General features: G+C 53.9%; 1 protein-coding gene across 2 annotated transcripts in view; it reads left to right on the top strand.

Moving 5' to 3' along the window:
* Positions 1–1,633: 1,633 nt before the first annotated feature.
* PDE2A (phosphodiesterase 2A) overlaps positions 1,634–14,878 on the top strand; it is a 91,101-nt gene continuing 77,856 nt past the window's right edge. For both annotated transcript variants that reach the window (XM_036119459.2, XM_036119460.2), the window contains exon 1: positions 1,634–1,942. In XM_036119459.2, the coding sequence (XP_035975352.1) occupies positions 1,872–1,942 (71 nt within the window). In that variant the 5' untranslated portion in view covers positions 1,634–1,871. The remainder of the gene's footprint in view (positions 1,943–14,878) is intronic.

The raw sequence follows: 14,878 nt of genomic DNA, 5'->3' as shown, positions 1-14,878 counted from the left end.
CACAATGGGGAGCAAAAGCTCCCTCCCATTTTCTTTCCCGACACTTCGCAAGCCATGAGAAAACTGCTTTCTGTCAGCCTGGACAGGCCTCGTGCATGGGCTGGGTCACTCCTGTCCATCCCACCACCACTGTGCACCCCCGTGCCCATTCACAGGGGCTAGGTTTTCACTCCGTCTCGTGGGCTTTGCAGCCTGGGTCCTGGCGTGTGGGGCAGGGGATATTGCCCCCACAGGTCAGAGGCGTGAGGTTATTGGTGAGTACACCCCCTTCTCCTGGGGTCCTTTAAAGACCCAGCTGGTATCCTCTCTTACAGAAATGCTCACCAATCCCAGACTGAGTCAAGGGCCCTCTTTGGGCACCACAGACTCTGTGTTTCTGTCACACTACACACACACACACACACACACACACACACACACACACACACACACACACCTTGACTGGATGCTTCTCCAAGGCAAGGAACAGTCTGAGTCATATCTAATGAAGTTGGCTAATGGTAGGTGTTTGTGAATGGATGAATAAGTTAGTGGAGGAGCCAGCATTTGAACCCCCATTTCCTGCCTCAAAGTGTGGAGCTTTTTCTTTTATGTTCGACAGGCTCTCTACTGAGACAACCCCCTACTTGTCCCATTGATAAAATGACCCCATTCCATTGGGTTAAGATTTCCTCCTGAGGAGTCCTCTCTGGCAACAGCGTCCAGTGGGCCTTCTCCCATGCGTATAGCCTGTGGACAGGGAAAGCCACGTATGTGGGCAGGCTGTGGCCTGGGTGCCCACAACTCCTAGGAGAAGTTCATGCTTCTGGGCACCTGACTGGCTCATTCAGTAGAGCATGTGACTCTTGATCTCAGGGTTGTGAGTTCAAGCCCCATGTTGGGTGTAGAGATTACTTAAAAATAAAACAAACAAACAAACAAACAAAAAATGCATGCTTCAGCATCCGGTCCCACAGTGTCCCAACTAAGCAGAGCCACCAAAAAGTGGACTCTGTGACAAGACTCTGAGTCCAAAGGCCATTAGCAAAAGCACCCAGAGTCCCCCCCCGTGTACCCAGCTCCACACTGGGGATGCACCCCAGGACATGATACAAACTCAGTAAGGGAGCCCAGAGGAGCAGGTTCTGCCTGGAGGACTGGCCTTTCTGGACTTGAGGAGGGCTCAGAGGTGTCCCTGACCCTGAGGGCCTCTCTAATGGGGTAGCACAGGGTCTGAGTCCCATCCATCTGCCCCTCATCCCCAGCCCCCATTCTAGTCTGTGCACAGAGCAAATCCTTCATCCTCGTACCTCTCTGGGCTCCTCTATCTGCTTCTGTCTCTCTCACTCTCTCTCTCCATCTCTACTTTTTTTTTCTTTTCTTTTCTTTGTTCCTCTGTATGTGTTTTCCCTATGCCTCTCTGATCTCTTTATATTTCCATCTTGATCTCTCTGAGGCTCTGATCCCTCTCTTCTCTCCTTCATGTATTTCTCTCCTTCCTGTTTCTCTCTGTCTGTCTGTTCCTCTGTGTGTGAGTCTTTCTTTTCCTCTCCCAGCCGGAGTCTCTCTCTACCCCTCCCTCCCTGTCTCCCTCTCTGTCTGGGCTTCTCTGTCCCTCCTCCCTCCTCCCTCCCTCTTCTGCATTATCAGACCTGCTCCAGCCTCCTCCCAGAGCCAGCCTAGCGGCAGAGGCAGTGGAAGCAGGAGAGGTGGGAGCGACGGGGGCAGCAGCAGCGCTGGCCCAGGGTTTTGAGTCCAGGCTGAGTTGGGGACAGGCTAGCGCTCTCAGTCCCCGTGCCTGCTGGGCCAGGCACCCTGCCTGGAGCCCCGGGCAGGGTGGACAGGGCAAGGTGCCACCTTAGTCTGGCTGGGGAGGCAGACGATGAGGAGCGATGGGGCAGGCATGCGGCCACTCCATCCTCTGCAGGAGCCAGCAGTACCCGGCAGCGCGACCGGCTGAGCCGTGAGTACCATCGAGGGGCTGGGGTTTGGGCGAGCGGCTGCAAGACGTACCATGGACAAGGGTCCTGGGAGTGCCCGTGAGGAGCTGGGGCTGGCGTGGAGCTGAGCCACGTGGGAGGATCAATCCTGCTCCTGGGTGCCTGGTTGCTGCACTGAAGCCTGGGGGGCCTCTGCACAGGGCTGGGGGTGTCTGCATCAACCTAGGGGGTGATGGGGCTGGGGTCCCGCAGAAGGGGCTGGGGGAGGGGTTGGTAATGAACCTGAATTATCCTTCCAGGGGCTGGGGGTGGGGGAGGTCTGCCGGGAGTTCCAAGGAGCTTCTAGGGGGCTGAGATAAAGTGATTAAGAACCTTGGAGAAGGATGAGATGTCTGGGACCACGTGTGTGTGTGTGTGTGTGTGTGTGTGTGTGAGTGTGTGTGTATGTGTGTGAGAAAGAGAAAGAATAAAGGAGGGAGAAAACAAACATGAATTTGAATGAGTAAGAGTGGCACTGGAACAGAAGAGGGTCTGGGGCAACCGCCTTTCATGGGATTGGGATTCATAGCCACCAGTTTAGGCAACTTTACCCTCAAAACACCTGTCCCAGAGAAAGCCATGGGGCTGGTTGAATGAGGCCCCTGTGCACCAGCCTCATGTGTGTCCACATGCGGGGTGGGGGGAGTACTTGTGCAGGTGAGTGGGGGGTTCTGTGGAGGTGGCCCTCCACCATCTGAGGGCTGCCGAGGTGGGGGACAAGTGACATGTGTGTCTCCAAGTCCGTGGAGGTGCAGGTCCATGCCTGCACATGAAGGTACGTGTGTGTGTACACGTGCGAGGTGCAAGGGGACACATGGGGTATGGAAGGGCCTGTGGAGTCCTTGGTGGTCGGGTGGGCAGTAGCCTGTCAGGCTGTGTGGGCCACGCTGTGTGACCGTGAGAGTTCATCTGCACGCGTGTCAGAGCAGGTGCTCTGTGTGTCGGTGCGGGTGGGTGTGTGTTAGTTTGAGTTTGTATGTCGGCATGCATGTTAATAGATGTGCTGCATCTGCAAAATAGAGTGACACAGTACTGAGTACGGTGTCTGATTCCATGCACATCCATGTTTGTGTGCTCCTTTGCTAGTGTGTGAATATTAGTGTTGCTAATATTCACTGTGTGCATATAGACGTGGATGTCTGTTAGGCTAAGTGTTCGGGTGTGGGTGTGTGATCCTGATGCTGGTGTGCGTGAGTGTGTGTGTGTGTGTGTGTCTATGTGTGTGTTCCTCCAACTGTGTGTGGGTTGCTGTTTCCTTCCCCTGGTGGTTGAAGACACAGCTGGGACACGGTGGCCCACTGAGGCAGGGCGGGGGTGGCTGACTGTGCGACCACCCCTGTGAGGCCAGGACAATTCATTCTCCACCCTGTGGGGAGAAGCAGAAAAGAAATAGGCCATAATGGCTCTGCCCTCTGGGGCCTCCTCAGCTTCCTAGACATAAAATAGCTTGCAAATAATTAAGCATAAAGATCAGGATCAAGCTAACAGGTGGGGGTGGAGTGTGAGCACCATCAGCAAAGGCCCTGGGTGGGGATGGGGCCCGTGCCTGGAGCCAGGAGGAGGCTGAAGGGAGGAGCAGCGACCTCGGCCTGCAGCACTTAGAACTCCAGACCTCTTGGGCTTTCTCCTGAGGGCCCTGGGGAGTCTGAGAAGGTTCCGTGTGGTGGAGGGACAGAATCAGGTTTGGGTTTTAGAAAGCTGCCCCCGTGCTACTGTCACAGTTGAACTGGAAGAGAGCGAGGGGGCAGGGAGGCCAGGGTGGAGGCCAGACCGCGTGGGCATCTAGGAGGTCTGGGGCCAGGGGGACCAAGGGGCAGATGACCAGGGCCTTTCCGAAGGGAGAAGTTGGAGGGCCTGGGGAAGAGGATGGGATGGGGAATGTCAAGGTGGCTTGGGCTTGGACTCAGGTGGGAGGTGCAGTGGCAGGACCTCAGGGGCTCAGGGTGTTAGAGGGGAAAAGCCTTTGGAAAGTCAGGCCAACAGGGTAGCAGGAGAGATTCCCCACAGGGTTTCTAGCCTGGGTGCCGAGGGTTGGAAATCATGGAGTTGCCTCTTCCCAGACAGGGAAACTGAGGCTGTGGCTTCGTCCACCTCCTCTGGCTGTAAGGCCAGGGCTGAAGCTCCTCAGCAGATGCGAACCTTGGTCTCCTTTCTCAGGCCCTGCAGGGGACCTGTGGGTTGCCTGAGCTGGGTCGGCTTGGTGAGGGTTAATCGCCTTTATGCTCCCTGCACCCCCCAGTTGCCCCTGCCCACCAAGCAGCTCCTGCCACTCTTGCTGCTTCCCACACTAGCCTCCTGTCCCCAGGGACTGCTGATGGCTTGGCTGGGATCTAGCCAAATAAGGGAGGCAGAGCTCCCAGCCATACCCGCCTTCGGTCTTAATGGCCTGGGAGTCTCACCCTGAGCCGGGCTGCTGTCAAATCAGGCCTACACTCCCCAGGCTCCTGCTGCCCGGGCCTATACAACCTACCCACTCGGCATGCTCCCATTCTGGCTCCCATTCATTTATTCACTCAACAGCAACTGTCCAATGCCTGCTTGGTGCCCACTGGGCTGGGCACTAGGGACGCAGAATGGACACAGACCCAGACCCTGCTCTCAGGGACTCCTGGTCTGATGAGGGAGGCAGGATTGGAAACCTCCAGCCTTGCGGTATGAACAGTGCTGTGCAGAGGGAACCAGGAACTGTGGGGCCCACCCCAAGCCAGGGCTTCCGAGGAAGAGACACTTGAGCTGCACTTTGAAGGAGGGATGGGAATGGCCCGCATGGGGAAGAGCGGAGGGAACAGCACGTAAAGCGGGGCAGATGTGAGAGAGTGCTATGTGACCAAGGGACAGAGAGTTTGGGTTGGTGGGAGCAAGAAGGGAGTGGAGAAGAGGAAGAGAGGACAGGAGGGGCCAGATTCTGTAGAGTCCCAAATGCCAGGTGAAGGGGTTTGGACTTCTCGTCATAGGACTAGGTTGCTGAGGAAATAGGAAGCCTCCCCCAGGAAGACTTCCTTGGTTACCCCTCCCTCTGACCCCATGACCCCCACCCTGCAGTATGGCATCAAGATTGTGGCCCAGACTCAGCCTTCCCCCCATGATGCCCCCTGGGTGTGTGGTCCTTACCCAGCCAGCCAAGGAGCTCCTCTGAGGCAGGAGCCTTCTCCTCATGCTTCCCAGCACAGAGCTGAGCACCTAGGCTCAGTGCAGCCTCCCAGCGGAGGAGGACATGTAGAGCATCTGGGCCACCTTCTAGCAGTTGCTTTACTCCTCTCTGCAACTTGCCCACAGATCTATTCAGCCCTGCTTACATACCCCCGGGACAGGTGGCTCATCCCTTCCCTCTTGAGCAGCCCTTCCCTTGGAGTGATTATATCTGTCCTGGGATCCTCTACAGGGCCTGGCTGCTTGGCCTTGTGTCCCTTCTCCATCCTGGGTCACTATCCTTCTTCCCAAGTAGGGCCAGGCTGGGGCATAATGGTTCAGGAGTGGTATGAACACATCCCAGGCAGAGAGTAGGGAGAGATAAGCGGCCTTTATCCCACTACAGATGGTAAAACTGAGATGGGGCAGTCCCTGACCCCTCTCCAAAAATAATGATAAAGAAGCAGGCATGGCTAAAAAAGGGAGTGAGGATAGACAACAGGAAGAACTTCCTACCAGCACAGAGGGGTGTGGAATCTCCTGGCTTTGTGAGAGTGGGCTGTGGGCATAAGGGGGAAGTCTTCTGGGACAGGAGGGGGAGTAGGAGACCGAGGCCCTCTCCAGCCCTGTCCCTCCTGCTGGTGAGTGAAGTCATCCAGGCAGAGGGGGCAGCAGGGGCTGAGAGAGACAGGGGAGGGAGATCAGGATTTACTCATTCATTTAGTGGGTATTTCCTGGAATGCTGCCCAACCAAACAGGCCCGGTCTGCGGGGAGCTGGACAGAGCAATGGCCACATGGAGGAAGGCCCATGGTCCCGCCTACCTCTGCCAGTGTGCTGGGAAGGTCTTTCAGAGGAGGGGCGGTTGGGGCCGGCCTTAAAAGGAAGAGTCACTTCTTCAGGCAGAATTGACAGCTCCAGGAAGAGCAAATGCCATGTGCAAAGGTCTTGAGGGGAGAGCAAGCGTGGTTTTGCTTATGTGAGCACTGGAGGAGTTCAGAGTGGCCTAAGCATGAAGTGCAAGGGTATGGGAAGGCCTGGGCAGAAAGGAGAAGGAGAGAAGTGAGGGAATTGAGGTTAGACTATAGGAAGCACTTTCTATAGCCAAGGTACCCCCAGCAGCTTTGACATGTAAGCATTGGTGTGAATTTGCAACTTCTCGGTCTCTCCCAGTGAACTGCTGAGGGACTCCTCCTTGCTTGGGAATGAAATCTTCAGTGAACAGAGACCCTGAAAATGGGGGAGAGGCAGCAGTTGAATGTGAGCCCCTTCCAAAAAGTGGCATGCAAATGAATGCAAAGTAATATGCAAATAAGCTAGCTTAGGCTTGGCAGCTTTGTCTGGGAGGATGAGACATCACCCCCTTCCCTGCTTGCCTCCCACCCCCTCTGCCCCGCCCCGGGACAGCCAGAACAGCCTTGTCTGCTGCTCTGAGTGCCCCAGCTTGTCTGAGCCACAAGATTGTAGCCTCTAGGTTAGGGGCCACAGGCTCCCTGTGAGCACCCCCATCCTCTCGGGAAGTCGATATATTTAGTAACGGATGTTTTCAACACATTTATCTCCCATTGTTCAGCTGCCCGCTCCCTGGGAAAGGCCAGGTCCCCAGTGACGTGACCCACTTCTCGAATTCCCTGAAGTCACCCTTCTCACTGCCCTCCCTGAAAAACAGGAGGCAGCTGGGGCTTGGTGCAGCAGAAGGGATTTAAGTCAGACATCTGGGAGGACATCCCAACAGTGTAGTTGCTGAAATATGTGGACCTTGAGGTTTCTGGGTTCTCACTCTTTAGATGGCTAGCTGGGTCCAAAGCCAGAGGAGGCTTTGAGAATAGAATAGAAAAGGTGGTGGACAGTTGGAGGTTCAAATATCAGCACCATTACTCTGTAGCTGTGTGGTCCTGGGCAAGCTACTTAGCTTCTCTGAACCCTGTGTGAATAGTGGACTGGGAATATTAATACTTTCATGGCAGGATGACCGTGAAGAATCTGGAAGTGGAGAGCTTAGTGGCAGGCATGCAGCAGGTGCTCATAAAGGTTAGCTGTTGCCATTATAAACCACCCACACTCACCTACACTTTTAGAAAGATTCAGTGGGGGCCTGGAGGGGGAGAGACCAGAGCTAAGAGCCCAGAAGCTGTCATCGTGTGGGAGACAACAAGGAGGTCTGAAATGGAGCCATGGTGGTGGGAATGGTGAGAAGTGTGGATGCTCTGTGGGAGGGCCTTCAGAGACATGTGACCACCTCCCTAGGCTGCACTGGCTGGTCAGGGACTAACCCCCAGAGGATACAATGGAGGAAAGGGCTCAATAGGAAGGGGTTAAGCCAGCGGCCACACTCATAGCAGTCTGTGAGTCATTCTGGGAGTTGTAGTCTGGTGTGAATTTGCAGTAAGTATACTTAGTCCAGCCTCCTTGCAGGCAAATGTGCACCCTGCTGCTGAGGCAGGCTGGGGACAGGCCCTGGAGGGGGCTGGGGGATGCAGGGCCCAAAAGTGGAGCAGCATCAATCCCTCCCTCAGGACCCCTCAGCCTGCTGTGTGTTGGGCAGTGCAGGTGGGGGATAAAGGGACTAGGCCATAATTAGGACTCTTCACACATTTACACAGAAGTTTACAGCTTCCAGAGCACTGTTTTCACATCTATGATCTCATTTAATCCTCACCACAAACCCAAGAGACTGCTGTTTTCTGGATGAAGAAACAGAAGATCCGAGACGGGAAATAAGTTGCCCAGAGCTATTCAGCCAGGGACTGATGGAGCCAGGCTTGGAACACATATCTGCCCTCCCCGAAGTTCCTGTTCTTTCCATGGATTATTGTTCCAGGTGGCAAAGGCCAGGCATTGAAGGACAGGCAAGATATAGACCATTAGACATCTCAGCAGAGGAACAGAGGAACAAAGACCTGACTCAAGGGACAGAAGGCAAAGGCTGAGCCCCGAGGGATATGAGGCTAGGAAGTAGACTAGGCAGACCCCCAGACAACCAATTCCAGGCTGAGAATTTGAACTTCTTGCCATGGCCCACCAGGCTCTTCCCAAGAGTTTGGAGCAAGGGCAGGGCCTGATTAGAGCTGGACTTTGGAAAGATTGATCTGGGCTGAATGGTTAGGATTGGAGAAACAATCTGAGGCTTCTGAGGTTCATCCATGGTGCTCTCAGCACTTTGCTACTCTTCATCCTCCACACTTCTTCCCGGCTTCTTCCTCCTCTTCCTCTTTTTCCTCCCCCCTCTACCCCGCTCCCCTCCACCCCAGCCTGGGGAGTGAGGACTGTGTATCATAGAGCTGTGCTGTAATGCCACCTGTCTCCAGCAGGGGTTGCTGTCGTGCACAGTCAATTGCAGCCTGGATGGTCCTCATGTTTGAAGGGCCAGAGGGAGGAAGAGGCTGGACTGGGAGCAGAGATGACTGGGGGTAGGGGGAGCCCATTGTTCTCCACTCCCACTGGGCCCAGGGTGAGGGCACTGCTGACATGGCATAGGGAGGAAGGAGAGCTGAGGAGAGACCAGATCCCACATGGCAAGCACAGACATGTAGAAAGCATTAAGCCAGAGGACAAGGTATTTTACCTCCTCACAGTTCTGGGACAAGTTTAGATTTGGAAATGGATCTAGAATGACAATTGCAGCTGGATTGTGATTTGCCTGATCCTGAGATGAGGGCTAAGATTGGTTGGTTTATTTGTGTTTCTGTGTGTGTGAACCTGAATGTGAGCTTCCAGTTGTGCATGTGTGTTTATGGGTCTGAGAGTCTAAGTGTGTGGGTCAGTGTTTGTATAAAAGTGTGGACATATTCATAGGTGTGAATACATGAGTGCCCATTTTTATGCCTGATTATTGGTAAATGGTTATGTGTACACGAGTGTGTGCACCTCTGTGTACAGTGTTACGCACATATGTTCTAATAAAACTGTATGTGGGTGTGTATCTCCATGTATGTGGGGGTCCATGTTTCAGCGTAAAGGCAGGGATGAGTGAATGTGTGTGAAGGCCCGTGCCCCTGCTCTGCTGACCCAGTAAAGCCACACCCAAGGTCTGGGTACTCAACACTCTCTCCCGAGTCCCATCTGCCTGAAGGTAGAGACGATATGTGTGTGGACTTGGGCTGGAGGGGCTGTCACGTGTGGGGCTGGGCCTCCCTCAGGAGACTCTGGGACCCCTTCTTCGTCAGTGAGGGCCCTAGAGGAACATGGTGTCTTTGTATTCAGGCTCAGATCGGACTAACCAGGATCCAGGGCTATCACTTGGAGATGTTGGACATGGCCATACCTGCACCCCACTAGCAGAGTTTCAGGGGCTCCCAGCTCAGTCCTTTTCTATAGATACAAATCCTGCAGCCCAGAGAGGAGTAATGATTGACTCAGGGTCACATAGCTGGATCCAGGGTGAGATGGCACAGAGAGGGGTGTGTCTGGCCTAGAAGGCCCCTCTCTGTCCAGCCTCTGGAGCAGATGGGGAGCTCAAAGTGAGATCCAGTTCTGCGGCATGAGGCCACCTCCTGCACCTGGGCCTTTGCACTCCTCCGAGGCCTCAGATGCTGCCTTTGAAGTTTATACCAGAGCATCTGCCTGCTGTGAGACTCCTCCTGGGCACTTGTGAAGTCTGTCATTCCTGGAGCACTGCGATTCCATGGAGAGGAGTCCAGCAGTGGAGTGGGACCAGGGGGAGGGGCCTCATCTTTGCATCACATGGCTTTTTAGGTTTTTACTGTTCTAATATTCAAGGCTTTTCCTGTAATCCTTCCTTGGGCTCTTAGTACTGAAAAAGTGCTGAGGTGGTGGGGGAGTCCTGGAAACCTAGCTTGGCTCAATGAGAGGAGGGCAGGGTAGTCCCATGGGGAAGGGACTGCCCTAAGGGGGAGGGATGAGCTTTGGGTCCATGGCGCAGGGAGGTGTGAACAGGGAGGCTGGGCAGCCTGGTTAGGGAGACTGCACAGGAGACTCCTGTCCTAGCAGAGAAGTTGGTTGCAAACTCTCTGAAGTCCCTTTGAGCTATAGCTGTCATGGAGGGGCCAGAGAAGGACATACCTCAGCCCACTCGGCATGGGGAAGCTTGAGCCCCACAGTGCTTTTCCTGGTGGCCTAGGCAGTGGGAAGCTGGAAGCAGGAAGATCCCCTTCCCTGCGAAACTGGAGAGACTATCTTTCTGGAGTTTGGGGATTGGAGGCAGGGGGCTGGATTCAAAGACTCCAATGGAGCTGGGGTTGCAATGGGTGGGAGACAGTGGCTTTGCTGGTAGCACTATCAGGGAGGGAGCAGACAGGCAGACAGACAGGCAGCTAGCTTCCCTTGGGCTGAGATGTGGGGGGCTCTAAGGTTGGAGGCCCATGGGAGGCTCAGAACTGGGTGGGTTGGGGGCAGAGGCTTCCCGGTGCCACGGGCTGGGCAGGGATTGGATAGAGGCGGGCAGCCTGGCACCGCATCCTTCCCGTGGCAGAGAATTTAGAGGTATCTTAAAACTCCAAGTAGGGTGCAGTCTGGGGGCTAGATGGAGAGAACTAACAATTACGGAGTGCCCTTTATATTTTCCAAATTACCTTGTTTAATCACCTCAACAATCCTTCAAGGAGCTCGCACTGTTTTGTAGAGGGGAAACAGATGACACACTTATGTGGTTTAATTGAAGGCAGTTTGATGAAGCAACCATTGTGGAGATGGGGCAGGATGAAGGGGAAAAACAGGGCATGTCGAGGTACTTTGGACTAACATCCATGAGGTCCAAGGGGCAAGGAGAGTGCTGTAGATCTGAGAGCCAGAGCACGAATAAAGGGCTGCCCCACAGAGGCTGTCAAAGGAGACAAAGAATGGAGGTCTGGAGGGACAAACAGATGATGGGAACCGAAGCCCAGAGAGAATGCCAACTTGCCCAAGGTCACACAGCTGGTTGGTCTCAGAGCTGGAGCCAGAAGCCAGGCCCTGCTTCTGCACATGCATTTTGTCATGTTCTCCGATGCTTGGTGGGATCTAGGTACCACCAGTGCTTTCTGCATGCACCCCCAGGCACCTCGTGGTCTGCTCTTCAGCTGGAGCTACTTCTGCCAAGACTGCCCTGCTCCCTACCTGAGTAGCACTGGGGCTGCTGAAGAATGTCATTCTCAGGATTTGGTGTGCCCTGGGCCCCCACTGAGCCATCTGCTCATGGATCCCACCCCTCCTCAGTGATGCCGTCATATCCCTTGCCCTGTGCTTGTCACCCTGGCCATGGAGATGGGCTGCACAGCCCTTGTCCTCCCCTGTGTTAGAGGAAGGCAGTGAGCCTTATGGGGTGAGTGCAGGGAAGGAGGAAAGCCCATGCTAGGACCGCTGATCAGGAGACTTCCCTGAGGAGGTGATGCTGGGTCTTAGCCCTGAAAAATGAATGGGAGTTTTCCGGGTGAGGGAGGAGAGGAAGGTGATTCTAGGCAAAAAGCCAGCACAAGCAGAAGTGTGAAGAACAGCAGGAAGTCATGGTGGCAGGGCCAGGGCTGCTGGGCTGCGGGAAGGGCCAGTCGTGGAAGCCCAGTTCACCCAGGGAAGCCAGGGAGGGCGGAAGCAGGGTCATGGTTAGCTTTGAGTTTTGAAAGCCCCAAGTGAGGGGTAAATTAGAGGGGCCAGAGAGGAGGCTGGGGTGGAGACCCAGGTAAGAGGCAAGGCGGCTGCGTTGGAGATGGCTGGGGACAAGTGCGCTGTGTAGACGGGTCAGAGGAGGAGTGGCAATCCCCAACCCCCAGCCACCCATCTGAGCTATGGCCCTAGTTCTTCAGGGTCCACCCACCAGTGCAGGGATGGGTGGCAACTCTAGACTCTCCTCCAGGAGCACCCCTCCCTGCCTGATCCTGCCTGTGGCTTCCACACTCCATCCTGGCACCATAAGCCACGCCCTCACACCGTAGCCCCCAAGAGCAAAGCTCTGTCACTGCTGCCTCATCTCTTAATGAGAATTATGACTTGTCCACTGCCAAGTCTAATAAAAGTCCTCCCTTTTAAGACCTTCATCCTGGAGTTTGATCTCAATCCTTCTTGCTTTCCAGAGCCTGGGCCTTGGCCTTCCTGGGAGATGAGTCAGTGAGATGGCTCCCTCCTGGTGCTTGGGGGCAGTTACGGGCTTTGGCCCAGCCAGCTCAGCCATGTGCCTGTGTGCCAGTGGGGACCCACTCTCAGCCTCTGCTGGGCCTCAGGTCACTGGCTCATTATCAGTGGTAATTGGCATCTCTGGTGCAGCCTTCCACCCCACTAAGTGCTTGACAATCATTAGGTGCTATCGTGCGCAACTGGATTCCAACTCTAGCACCTCCTACCTCAGGCTTCTCCTGGTCTAGCTGCCTGAGCTAAGGGACCAAGTGTCCCGGCCACAAACATCCATCTCCAGGCATGGAGAGACAAACAGAAATAAACAAGAGAAAAGCTCAGCAGCCGCAGAAGCCCATTCACAGAGAAGCAGACCATAGTGCAAAGACACGGAGAGACCTACAACGAACACGCACATAACACAGACATTAGTATACACTGAAAAGCAGAGAGAGAGTAAATCTAAAAAACTGACCTAGTAATGGAATGAACTGCAACACCTGTGCACATCACCCAGGTACACACACGTGCCGCACAGACACGCGCTCAGCACACAGAAACACTCACACTTGGCATAAATACGGGCTGCCCGTCAGGTAGCCAGACCAAGCTACCTTTGGTTCCCCACCTGAGCAGCCTTCTCGCCCCTGGGCTAGTGCATATGCTGTTCCTTTTGCCTGGAACATGCTTCCTGGATGCCCCCTCACTTCGCAGCGTTAATTCCTATCTTTCTTTAGGTCGTGGTATCCCTTCCATACTCCCCAACCTTGAAGCTCTCCCCTGCTACATGGCATCACTGACTATTTTCCAACCGGTCTTTGACAAGTTTTGGGATGAAACTTTTGCCCGTGCCTGGTGAGGTGGTGGCTGTGGTTGTGAGTGGGCCATTAGGGCTGAGAAACCGAGGAGAGACAAATTTTGAGGGGGACAGAGTCAGGAATAACAGTGAGGAGCCCTGACTGCTCAGGGTCTGAGCAGGCATTTAACTCACAGGCTAGCATAGCCAGATGTCCTTTGCCTCATTTTTTTTTCGGACTCTGCCTGATTTCTTTTGTGTTTCTTCTAGGCTTGCTGCCCAACCTAGTTCCCTCCTTCCCAAAGCCAGTCCTGCCTCTTGCCACCACTCTGAGCTCACACATGTTCACTTGCTCTCTTCGCTTGGGTGTACCCTGCCTCTACTTCTAAGCCTAGGGAAAACCTCATGATTCAACGCCTAGGGTCAGAGGCAAATCCTCCATACATGGTCTCCTAACCCAGGCCATTTAGTTTGGTAAAGGGATGCTTATGAGCATAAGTCTTGGAGACTGTCTCCTGGTTCAAATCTCAGCCCTTCCACTTCTTGGCAGCAGGACATGTGTGAGTTCTGCCACCTTTGTTCCCTCATCTGTGAAAGGGGGATGCTAATAGAGCCCACCTCATTAGGGCTGCTGCAAGGATTAAATGAGACAAGTGTGTGATGTACTTGGCATGCAGTTCGGCTCCCACTCCGGGCTGTGTGAGAGCTGAGGGAGAGCTAATGAGATCAAGGATGTGCAAGTGCACCCAGGAGGTGCCTAGTGAGTCCTTGCTAATTGGAACTGAGTGAAACAAACATGTGTGTGAGTACCTACTATGTGTCCTCCATGGCTGGGTCTTTGCACCTCCCCTCCTCATTTTCTGCATGCCTGCTGATTCTGCACAGCTGTTACCCTATGGGGGGCTCAGAAGGTGAGGGTATAACTTCTTTTTTTTATTTAATTTTTTTACATCCATTTTATTGAAGTATAATTTATATACAATAAAATCACCAATTTAAAGTGTATGATTCAATGAGTTTTAGTAAACGTATACAGTCATATAACTGCCATTTCAATCAAGAAGAGAGTATTACTCCCTCAAACTTCCCTGTGCCCTTTGCAGTCAATCCCCTTTGGGGGGTGACTTTTTACAGGGCTGTGAGAGGTGTTGGGTTTTCCTTGAGCTGAAAACCTAGGCGCATAGACTGGAGCTGCTTCTAACATGTTGGGAGATGCCAAGGAAATGCTCACCCTTTCTGGGCCTTTATTCCTGTGGCCTTTATACCTCCTGGCAGAGGTAATGAGGCCAGGGAGGGGAAGGGATGCTCAGGCCACAATTTCCTGAGGGTACACTCTGGGTCTGAGGGCTGGGTCAGATGGAAGTGGTGGCCTCGGAAATCCACAGAGTGGGTGACAGAGAGTAGAGAGTTGGTGTTCTCACAAACCTGCCCCTCCTTGGATCAGGTGAGCCCTGTGGCCCTGATGGGAATGGCAGGGGCCTGCCCAAGATGACTCCACATCTCTCCCTATCTATCTCCCCCTTCCAGGGGCCATAAACCCCTCTGTGGATTAGCAATTCCCTGAAAAGAAGGGGGCACTTTTGTTCCCCAGTTCTGGAACCAAATATTAAAGCAATTATGTAACTAGCAATAAATTACTTAAAGTAGTGACTCACTCAGCTTAATTAGAGCGAGAGCAGGGAGGGATTAAGGTATTTTTAGAGCACACACCTCACTCCCTCCTGGGGGGAAGGAGAGGCCTCTGTGCAAGGTGGGGGTGGAGAAAGGGCTGGGAGCTCATGGAAGCACCCCAGGTGTCTGCAAGGAGATGAAAGCTGATCCTCCACCCCACTGAGGTCTCAACAAAGAGAAGCCAAGTCAGAGCTGTGGCAGGAGGAATTCAGATCAGACTCAAGGAACACTTTCCAGAGATGCTTGTTGGAGAACTGGGACAGGTAAACTAGATTATGAACTCT

Source organism: Halichoerus grypus, chromosome 11 (genome assembly GCF_964656455.1).
Source record: "Halichoerus grypus chromosome 11, mHalGry1.hap1.1, whole genome shotgun sequence".
In the NCBI taxonomy this organism is placed as follows: Eukaryota; Metazoa; Chordata; class Mammalia; order Carnivora; family Phocidae; genus Halichoerus; species Halichoerus grypus.
The sequence above is the reverse complement of the archived record's forward strand: the minus strand, read 5'-3'. Positions and strand labels throughout refer to the sequence as shown.